This window comes from Medicago sativa, chromosome 3 (assembly GCF_051527215.1).
Source record: "Medicago sativa cultivar Bolivia chromosome 3, Bolivia_mono, whole genome shotgun sequence".
NCBI classification, from domain to species: domain Eukaryota; kingdom Viridiplantae; phylum Streptophyta; class Magnoliopsida; order Fabales; family Fabaceae; genus Medicago; species Medicago sativa.
The window spans coordinates 67,173,760-67,185,160 of NC_140751.1; the positions used below are offsets into that span (position 1 = coordinate 67,173,760).

The window sequence follows — 11,401 nt, forward strand, 5'->3', positions numbered from 1 at the left end:
AATCACAATGACAATATATTTGATTCAAGCATGCTATTCTTTTGTGCAGATAAAAATGAAAGAAACACCAGAGACGGAAAATGAACTTATTGAAAATGTTCCTGATTTAGAAATACCAATAAACTTAAAAGTGATTTATAGGCCATGTTTGAATTGAGTTAGATATTTAATTGATGCAATTAATAGCTGAAGATCATTAATGCTTATGTTCTTGTTACAGGAGTTGATGAATGAACAATCAATGGACCAACAACGTTCACTTGGAGAAACTGATACTGCCGTCAAACCTTCTCCGGTAAATCATGTAATATCGTACCACCGCATTCTGCATATAAAGCTAAAAATGAAATACTAAAAGAAATATATTTTATTTCAAGTGCTTCCTAAGAAAATGGCATTTCCCCTCATTTTTCTTGTATTCTTTTTAACACTTTTTCAATGCAGGAATTGAATTATACTACAATCTTAAACATCCATTTAATTTTAAGCAGGGTATCGAAATAAGTGTTGAAGAAGGAACCACGTCAGCTAATGCCAAGACAATAACAACATCATTATCTACTTCTGAGCATAAAACATCTTCACAGGTGAGTTTATTTTATATAACAAAGCCTTCAAATTAACATAGTCTTCTGCTTGTAGGTATTGCTGTCATATTTTTCTTTTTGTTATTATTTAATTTCCATGGAATTGGATTTGTAAGAATCAAGCTTTAAACTAATTTTGATATATAAAGAGGAAAAAAATGGAATCTACAGCTTTTAAATTTTGGAAAAGTTCTATTGCTGTAATATTTTGGAAAATTTTTGATATATGAGGGAAAACTACTGGAGGCAATCCATACCATTCCCTACTTTCTTCATCCGAATCTTTCGTCCTTTTCGGTTTGACAACAGATATTAAGAAAGTACAAAATTAGACAGGTTTAGTCCATTTTATCCGTAATTCATTCAATGCATGCTTTTGGTTTTTTGTAAGTGTATAAAAGAAAAAAACATCATTCATTGTATCTTGGTTTCCTAAAAGAATCAAAGTTTTGGGACAAAAATAAAAAGCTAAAAGAACAGACGGAGTAATATGTATTGAGGCTAATCCAGAAAAACATATTAAGACTTCATGATGATATCATTTGTATGTTTGAGCTTGAATTTTCGTAGGAATATGGTGACGGCGAAATGGACATATCTTCTCCAATTTCCATTACAAGGCCTCTTACCACTCAAGAAGTTCATGTAAATAACTTGCAGGAAACTAGTAACACTAATGATGATCAAGGTGAAGACTCTTTGGATAAATTTTATTTTCTTAAGTTACCTCATCACTCACCCTTTTCATTTTGAAGTTTAAATCTCTTCTCTCACACCTTTTGTTCAGTTTCTGTAAATGATGATGCTGTCATAAAAGTAACCTCAATTGTTGAGGAACAATTTTCTAAGGATGTTGAATTTAGAGTTCCAGAATCTAAGCTCTCTCCAATCATCCCTTCCCCTCAAGCATTTCAATCTCCTCCAATGCTATCCGAAGGTATAGATTTTTTTCTTTCATTTTATTTTTAAAAACTTTATTTGGTACTCAGAGAGGACTAATTATTCTTTTTTATACTTTCAGGGGACCCTTCTCAAATTGATGAAGAATTAGTAAGTTCATCATCAGGCCTATTATTTCATTAATAATTGACGTTCGATCGGTTTCCTATGAATCAAGATTTAAACTAATTTTGATATAAAGAAATTATTTTTTTGAGTCTATTGGTTCTAACTCTTGTATTCAAAGTTAAGGAATATTATTGCTCAAAATTTATAATTGTTAACGCTTAACACTGAAATTCTTTTGTTTTCTATAAATATTAAGCCTTATGATATGATAACATCATTTGTTAAACGTGAATCTGTGTAGGAAGATGGTGATGACGAAACATCCATGAGTTCTTTATCCATTGCCACTACCAAAACCAATGATCAAGGTGAAAATGCTTTGAATATATTTTTATATTCTTATTTTACTTCAATATTCATCACCCTTTTGATTTTGAACTTTTTTCTATCTCACAATTTGTTTAGTTTCTCGGAATGGTGATGCTTTCAAGAAAGTAAGCTCAAATATTGAGGAACAATTTCCTAAGATTGATGATATAATAGTTTCCAAATCTAAACCCTCTCCTTCGATCACGTCTTCTGTTGCATCTCAGTTTCCTCCTGTGCCTTCTAAAGGTATTTTATTGCTTGCATTTTATTTGTAATTAACTTTGTTGTGCTCAAATAGGCTTAATTTTTCTTTCCTATACTTTCAGGGGACCCTTCTCAAAAAGTAGAAGATTTAAGTTCTTCTTTGCTTGTCAAGAGGGAGCTTGAGCAACTACTCTCCAAGAAGCATTTGGATTATGAGAACCTGTCTTTGTTGAATGATTTCTTTGTTAAGCATCCTTCGGTTCTTTTAAACGACGCTTCATTGAGTAGCAGATACAAGGGTTATGCCTACAACTGCCTAGCTGAGCTGTTGAAATTCCTTCAAACTCATAGTGTGTTGGATGTGTTAGATTCAAGCCACTCTGAATTTGTTGAGTTACTACAAGATGCACGCAGATTTCCCTTTCATAAGGAATGGTTGGATGATATCGAAAAGCGCGCTTTGTTGCCTGGTTTACAAGTCTCTCAAGATGCATTGCAAAAATTGTTGGACTCAAAACACATTTTGACTCAACATGTGGAGGATCTTAAGCATCAATTGGCTTCATCTGAAGCTGTTTTGCAGAACATCACTCAACAGGAGGCACAAATTTTACATACTCGGGCTGCTTTAAGTGATCCTATTGGCTATTAGACTATTTTATTCCTTGCATTCGCTCAAGTTGTTCCCTGCTTTACTTTATCCTTGAATATTATGTATTGCTTGAGTAGTTTTTGGTTTCTCATCTCAAATGAATTAAACAATCTTACTGAATTTGTGATTTTTGAAAATTATTATTGATTGTTGTATTATGTATTGCTTGAGTAGTTTTTGTGATTTTTGATTTTTGAAAACAATCTTAATGAATTAAACAAATATTGTTACATTGAATACATTTCAAATGTATCCTAAGATTTGAATAAACAAATCGTGACTAAGAGAAAAGTCGAGATACACGACAATATCCAGAGATGATGAACGAATTTAGTTTTTTTGTAGATTTAATAGCAAAGTTATTAATTATAGTCGCCACCTACAGCTGTAGCTGCAATATAAAGTGGATAAAGTTGTGTTGTAAGTGATTAGGTTGGAGCCATTCTTGTGAAAGGGGAAATGAAAAACAATGTACAAAGCAATTGATGCACTTGGTACACCAGAAAATTTGGAGAGGCTTTATTTAGAGGTTCATCTCCTAAGTACCCTCAAGCACCAAATAGCAATCCATCATGCAATTTTATCTACATGAACATGATCATCCAGTAATTCATAGGGACCTCAAGTGTGATAACATACTTGTCGATGGACATCTTGGACAAGCGAAAATTAGTTACTTGGGTCTAACAGCGATTCTTCGTGGTTCGCAACCAACCCACGGTGTTATAGGTACTTATTTTTTCTATTTTCATGTTTTTTTTTAGACAAATGTTAGCAGCAGGGAGAATTTGTTTGTATCAGGAATTGAAGACTTGATCTTCTTCATAATAGTACCAGCTCATACCACTGGATTACACCTTCTATTGTGATTTGTGAGAGAACCCATAGAGTTTATCGCACCAGAATTATATGAAGAAGAATACAATGAACTTATTGATGTCTACTCTTTGGCATGTGTGTTTTGGAAATTATTACATATGATTGTCCTTATAGTGAGAGTGTGCTAACACGGCGTAAGATATAAGAAACAATTCAAACCAATTAAATTTGATTAATTCAAACCAAATTTAATATGATTAATTCAAACTACTCTTATAGTTTAACCAAATTTGATAAATTTGATTAATTTGATAAATTTGATAAATTTTATTCAAATTTTTTGTACTCCCTCCAGTCTTGTTATTAGAAACAATTCAAACCAATTAAATTTGATTAATTCAAACCAATTAATCAAATTAATTAAATTATTTTTTGCCCAACATATAGGAAACATAATCCGGTCTTGTTATAATAATTTTTTCAATATGTTTTCACTTTGTAAAATTAGTTTTTACAAAGTCAAATTAATTAAAAAATTTATAAAGTGAAAATACTCCATCCGTTTCAAAATATAAGCAAGATTCACTTTATAGGTTCATTCATTTAATGATGTATGTGGTTCATAATATAGACCACATACATCATTAAATGAATGAATCTAAAAAGTAATTTTTGCTTATATTTTGAAACGGATGGAGTATATTAGAACAAAAATTGAAAATATATTTCCACTTTGTTAAAAATAACCAAGTTGACTTTGAAATTTCACAAGAATCTCTCCCTTTGAGTTGAGGTTTCACAATTTCACTGTTTTGAGCCGCCAGGAATCAATCAATTGGTTGGTAGGTTAGATTCCAAATTCAAATGAAAAGCAAAGTGTGAAGAAGCATAAACCAGTTATTATAGTATTAGTGGGGCTGCCATTATTGATTTATTGTTGTTAGTTTGTTATCAACTACAAGCAGCCACCTCTTTGTTGGCTAGTAGCTTCTTGGCCCCACACTTGTATTTTCCTCCACCATTTTAAATGTGGTGAACCAATCAATATTTACCTTGTTGATTACTATCTTAGTTACCATCAAATTATATTTCAAAAACAATTTACAATTTAGTCATTTAAATTATAAAATTGTTTGAATCTAGTCTCTTATATAGAAACATTTGTAATGACTTTTGAAATTGTAAAAATAAATCAAAGTTGGCATTTTTCTAGTATATGTAGAGACTGTATAGCATTATAAGTCTTTTTTGGTACAATAATAGCATTTTTCTTGTTTTAATTTCTTCCTTCTTCGATTTTTTATAGCTTGATTTTCTCAAATGTATAAAGCTTCTTGGTCAATTTTCCTCAAATAAAAACACCTATAGTTAAAATTAAATCAACAATACTAGAGACATTCAATAGCAAATTGATAAAGTTCTGAAGTTAAGTTGATACGATCTTACAATCTTATGGATCAACAAATTAGATGATTACACAACAATAATGTTTTTCTTGTTTATTAAATGCATGTTAATTTATAGAACGTATATTGACTGTTATCCTTTCCCTCTCCCATTCATTATTGATGAATTGGTTTATCTCACAAACTAAAATTCTTTTTGTCACGTATCTAAAAAGAATTTACTTCACTTGTTGATATGCTTATTTACTTTATAATGAAATTTTAAAATACATTGTATCATGGGTAATTTCAAAGAGTAACGTGTGTATCATAAACTCTTCCTCAATTTGAGATATTTTTAGTTATGTGTAAGAGTGAATTCTCTATAACATAAAATATCACATATCTAAAATAAACAAAGCACGCAACATCTAAAACATGTGGCAATTCTTGTTTGGAACATAATAACATCCAAATCCTCATATGTCCCCATAGAATCATAGAATCCCACTAGATGAATCTTAAAAACTGGCATCTTCTTAACAAAAAGGCAAAAATTGATTTTGAGATCTTTGCTCTTGCCAAACAAAGCATAATGATGCATGCACAATTAGAATTGTAGAATAAACAAACAAAATGTGAGAACAAATTTATGTCCTTCTCTACACATGCATTTTTTTTTTTTTTTGAAAGATACACATGCATATAAAAATCATCGAACATTAGACAACAAAATATTTAATTAATAATAATTCATACTTACCAAAACTAGACATGAAACTACAATAATACATTAGATATTAGATATTTAGATATAGTCCTCTTTAATAATTTCAACCCCTCTCCATCACTCTAATTTTCATGTACCTATTATATGTCCCCCTATTTTTTGACATAATAGCAAAACAACAAAATTAATTAATTAATTAATTACAAAATAACTTAGGACGAAAATATCTTCATAGTGTTGGAGAAGGATAATGCTTACTTACTCTAGTGCTCTACACTCTTGGTCACAAGGGTAATTTAGGAATTCCATCAAGTACAAACAGAACACGACAAAAACCTCAATATTAACGACCCTGGATTTTTCCATCAAAAAGACCAATATACCCTTAGGGTTTAACTTGGCCATGTCAAGAACTCGTCCAAGTCAAACTCACCAAACTCTTCTTTTTCTTTCTCGAACGGAACAAAGTTAACGTCCGTTAAGTTTAACGGCGCGTCAATATCAAACCCAAACGCATCCACCGCGCCGTAACGTAGACCGTCAAACGGCGTTTCGCCGTCGCAGAAAGGTAGAACGGATGTCGGAGAAGCAAAACCGTCGCCGGAGAAAATCTCCGGCGAAACTTTAACGCTTTTCTTGATGGGAGCATCGTTTGAAAAGTTAACGTCGGCGACTTTTGGACCATAGATCTTCACGGCGGCGGCGTCGTAAACAGCGGCGGCTTCCTCCTCCGTGTTGAAAGTTCCTAGCCAGAGACGTTTTCTTTCAAACGGGTCACGGATCTCTGATATCCACCGACCCGAAGGTCTCTTGCGAACACCACGGAATATGCTCCGGCGGGTAGAACCGCCGGATTTTTTTGTGGGTCGTTTTCTGGGTTTATTTAAATGGGTCGGGTTAATGGAGCAAGATGAAGAAGAAGGTGAAGTTGTTAGAGAATCAGTGAGAGAAGGAAAGTGCATGGTGATGTTAGTGATTTCCTTCTTCAGTCTTCGTGGGGTTTCATCGTCGCCGGAGGATTCTGAATCGGTTGCGTTGTGGTCGGTGAAAATGACCCGGAGAAGCTTTTTGTTGTTGGGTTTGGTTTTTGTGGTGGTTTTGCATGATGGGTCGGGTTCAAAATTTGAGCTTGAAGGGTTTTGAAGCTTTAAGGTTGATTGTACGGTCATCGGAGAAAACTATGAAGAAAAACAAGGATGTTTTTTGTTTTTGGTTAGTTTAAGGTAGTGAAGAGAGTGAGGAAATTAAAAGGGTGGATTAGAGAGAGAGAGAGAGAGAGAGAGAGAGAGTGAGTGTGTAAGAGCGGGATAGAGAGATTTTGGCGGGAAAATAAGAGAGAGAGAGAGAGAGAGGAGGTGAAGATAAGAAGAGAGTGAAGAGAGAGAGGGAAATAAAAAGAAGATAAAAGAGAGAGAGAATTTAAGGGTATTTAAGAAGTGTCCTAATTGGGGGAAGAAAGAAATATTTATCTCGTGATAGGGTCAGAAAATTGGTGAAGATATTGAAGGTAGGGTTAAGGAGAGTAGAGAGAAAATGGAGTGTGAGTGAGTGAGTGAGTAGTGGAAGGGAGGGAGGGTCATGACTAATGACTCACCTTATGGATGTGTCATGTGAGTGTGTATGTCAATGTCGGTAGTAGAAATAAAAAAATCTAGACAGCTTGCACCTACCCCTCTTGACACGTTGCTCTTCTAATTCAAAATATTTTGTGTTTTTTCAAAGATATTTCATTTATGTTCTTCCAAATTTTGGTGTAAATTAGATGAGTGTATTCAAAACTCTAGCCATTTTATGTAACTCTCATTTATCAAATATGATTGTTAAACTTCCACGTATGATCTTAAATAAATGTGTGCTAAAGTCTTCAAATCACAATCATCAAATTGAAAATTTTGATCATAGGTAGGGGAGCACAAATTAGAAGGAAGATTAGAACAAACAACAATCGTTGTTTCTATAGACAGAAACAATAATGTTGAAATTGCGCGATTGACGTGACTTTTTTATAGTTTAGTTTATTTATTTGGTCGAATTATTATTTTAGTTTCTAACTTTTTTATTTAGTCTTTCTTTGAAAGAAAAAAAAAACTTTTTATTTAGTCAAAAATTATACTCTAACTAAATCGGTCGAATAAGTAAATAACTCGTGGCCATACCGTTGGGCATGTACTACAATGTTTTTTTAGAGTTTGTCTATTAGGACACTGCTAGATTAATTAGTACCGAAATTAACTGAATCAGACTCGAAATATCATCATTAATGCAACAAAGGACAGAAGAGGGTGAAGTTTTTAATTTTAAAATTTAATGAAATGATGAGGAGTGGTAATATTTTCACTATTTTGTATCAAAATTAATAAGGAGTACTATAATGTTCTTTCTGTGTGACTCAAAAATTGCAAACATTAATTATATAGACGAAGTTTGAGACTACACGTCACGTGGTTTTTTTTATCCTTAATGTGTTTTGAGTACATACGGTAGAAATTTGAGTTGTGATTTTTATTGTACTCAATTTAGATGTTTGTGTAATCGAAGCAAAATTTAGGGATGTCAATGGGGCGGATCGGGGGCGGGGGGACACTTCCCCGATCCCCGCCCCGCCGGTGTATTTGTTCCCCGTCCCCGTCCCCGATCCCCGCCACGGGGGAATATTTTCACCTATCCCCGTCCCCACGGATCCCCGCGGTGCCCCATTATTTTTTTTCCCCGAATTAAAGCTGTTTTATACACAATAATTCTGCAACAGGAAAACAAAGAAGAAACGTAAAACAAAGAAGAGGATAGAAGAAATGAAACATAGAAGAAGAAACAGTGAAGGTCGAAGATTGGAGATTGGTGAGAAGATTGGAGATTAGATCAGAGAAACAGTGAAACAGTGAAGGTCGTATGCAAATTAAAGCTTAGATCAGTGAAGGTCAAAGATTGGAGATTGGTGAAAAGCTTAGATCAGTGAAGCGTAAAACAAAGAACTGGATCTGTGAAGCTTAGATCAGTGAAAGGAAGAGAAGGCGATTGCAGATCAGGGGAACAGAAGGCGATTGCAGATCAGGGGGTTGGGAGGCGCAGCAGCTCAGCTAGGTTGGGAGGCTATTCAATCGTGTTTTTGTTTCTGTCTCTCAATCTCACCCAAAACATTTTATATTTTACATTTTTTTATTTTATTTTATTTTATAAAACCATGTGAAAAGTCCCAAAAACCAAGGGTAAATTTTAAGGTTTTTGTAAATAGGTAAGGATATGACAGTATTTTCACCGGTGCCGGGGAATCCGCGGGGCGGGGGATACTTCCCCGATCCCCGCCCCGAAATGACTACGGGGGAATATTTCTCCCCATCCCCGCCCCGTGGGGTAAAAAAATCCCCGAAAATGGGGATCCGACTGGGGAATCCCCGCGGGGATCTGTTATAAAATTCCCCATTGCCATCCCTAGCAAAATTGTTTCTATATCATTTTTCAGTTTAGTTGTATATGTTATTGTAACGCCCGTCTTAATTATTCGATTATTTAAAAATATATTTATATATATGATTTACGTGATTTTCATGATTGATATGTGTGAATTTTATGATTCATGAAGTTGAGTGGGTTATATGATTTATAACTGCATAATGTGGAGTATTTTGTTGTGGTGAAGTTGCTATGTTGTTATGACTTATTTTATTATTAAATAAAATAAGATTTGATAAATAAAATAAAAATATGAAAAATTGGGCAGTGATGTGAGATGAGCAATTAGTAGTGATAAGAGTAATTAGAAGAGATAAATAGACAACAAAAGTTAGAAAACGGAATACGTACGTTTTTGGAGAAAAAGGGAGAAAAGTCAGAAAAGAGGAGAACTAGAGGGAGAGCTGCGATTCTGCTATTATCAGGTAAGGGTGAGACTAATTTTCATTACTATTAAGGGTATGATTCTATAGGATGAATTTGGCATGATTAGGTTAAGTTTTGGTGAGAATTGGGAATTAGGTTTAAGACCGAATTGGATGATTGAATCATGAAAAGATGTTAGGTTGATGCTAAATTAGTGTACAGAACTTAGTTATACCATAAGATGATAATTAGATGTTGAATTGAGGTTAGAATTAGGAGATTAAGTGAAAAGTTGGAATTTTTAGGTTTCTGGCCGTACTGACATTCATCGCTCGCACCTGCGAGCAAGAACACTCGCATCTGCGAGCTAGAACCCAGAACTCGCAACTGCGGGCAATGCAACTCGCAACTGCGAGTGACCTGTAAGCTCGCAACTGCGAGCAGAATAACTCGCCACTGCGAGTAAATACGTAGGAACCCAGAATGCACACTTTGCTCGCCATTGCGAGTGAAGTTACTCGCAACTGCGAGTTAGGCTGTTAGTTGCCCAAAATTGTCCCGATGCGATCCTTTCGCACGTATAGTCTTGAGCTGACCTTAGAAGTAAGAATGAGGGTGATTTAGAATGTTTCTAGATGTTACAGAAGTCTGTTTATATGACTGAAATGATTAGTAATGTTGCATGAATAATGTTATGATGTTTTTATGATATTTATGTTGATGTAATCCATTCCTTTAATGATGTTGAGATATTCCAACACTGTTATATGTTGTAAATCTGTTGTTGTTCATTGCTGCTGACCTTTAATGTCTTGAGATTGCATGAGTCGGTCTATGTTGCAAGAAATTAAGAAGTTGTCCATGATTATGAGTCGTATGAGTCGTTCATGGTGTCGTCTAAGTTGCTGGAAGTTTGAGTCCATTGCATACTCATTAAAGTTGGGGGCTTTAGGCCCGGCAGCCTTTGTGCTCATTAAAGTTGGGGGCTTTAGGCCCGGCAGCCTTTGTGCTCATTAAAGTTGGGGGCTTTAGGCCCGGCAGCCTTTGTGCTCATTAAAGTTGGGGGCTTTAGGCCCGGCAGCCTTTGTGCTCACACGTTGAAGAGCCTATTATGCTCATTTGTTGTTGATTGGTACCACATGCATTTGCATATCAAGAAGTTCATGATGTTAAGTTGTCAAGTTGTTGTTGAGTTGATAGAGTTGCATGGTCTAAGATGAGTTGTGTTGTCGAGTTGATGTTGAGTTGATAGAGTTGCATGGTCAAAGATGAGTTGTGTCGTCATGCTGAGTGTTAAGTTGATTATGATTGTGATGAAAATTAGTAATGATATTTGATGATCGTATTGTTATGAAATGAAAAATATACTGATTGTTAATTGTTGATATGTTATTAATGCTTAAGTTGTTAAATGCATTTTATTGGATTATATGCTTAATGTATTGATTATGAAATCTCACCCCTTCTGCGTATATGTTGCCTCGACCGTGGGTAATGTGCAGGTAATAAAGATTAGAGGCGTTCGTGAGTGGACTCCTCAGTCGGTGTCTAGGTGCTCTGATACGTAACGGGATGGGGGCTTGCTTTTACTTCTATTCCTTACGTGTCTCTTTTATGAACTAATTTATGAGATTTTCCAATAAGGCCTGCGTGCCAAGACTTTAAAATGTTGAACTATTTTCCGCTGCAATAGTTTAAGATATTTCATGATGTTGAATTTGAAAGATAATCATTATTATCCATTTTATGATTTAAATGAAGTATGTGACATTCCGTTGTGATCAAAATACTCTGATTTTAAATGAAATTTTTATGTTGGGAAAACGGGGTG

At 34.5% G+C, this 11,401-nt stretch overlaps 2 protein-coding genes across 6 annotated transcripts in view; one reads left to right on the forward strand and one right to left on the reverse strand.

Annotated features, from left to right (window-relative positions):
- The window catches only part of LOC146939361 (uncharacterized), a 74,427-nt gene extending 71,444 nt beyond the window's left edge, over positions 1-2,983 (forward strand). For 2 of the 5 annotated variants that reach the window (XM_085757442.1, XM_085757440.1), the window contains exons 8-16: positions 50-130; positions 221-295; positions 492-587; positions 1,158-1,275; positions 1,375-1,524; positions 1,609-1,637; positions 1,897-1,963; positions 2,061-2,210; positions 2,291-2,983. In XM_085757442.1, the coding sequence (XP_085613568.1) occupies positions 50-130; positions 221-295; positions 492-587; positions 1,158-1,275; positions 1,375-1,524; positions 1,609-1,637; positions 1,897-1,963; positions 2,061-2,210; positions 2,291-2,820 (1,296 nt within the window). In that variant the 3' untranslated portion in view covers positions 2,821-2,983. The remainder of the gene's footprint in view (positions 1-49; positions 131-220; positions 296-491; positions 588-1,157; positions 1,276-1,374; positions 1,525-1,608; positions 1,638-1,896; positions 1,964-2,060; positions 2,211-2,290) is intronic. The other 3 variants (XM_085757443.1, XM_085757444.1, XM_085757445.1) reach the window with 2 other exon arrangements.
- Positions 2,984-5,746: 2,763 nt separating this feature from the next.
- Positions 5,747-7,513, reverse strand: LOC146939366 (pathogenesis-related genes transcriptional activator PTI6-like). Its single transcript, XM_085753060.1, has one exon. It carries the CDS (start codon positions 6,921-6,923, stop codon positions 6,147-6,149), a length of 777 nt encoding a protein of 258 aa, XP_085609186.1. The 5' UTR covers positions 6,924-7,513; the 3' UTR covers positions 5,747-6,146.
- Between the last annotated feature and the right edge of the window lie 3,888 nt (positions 7,514-11,401).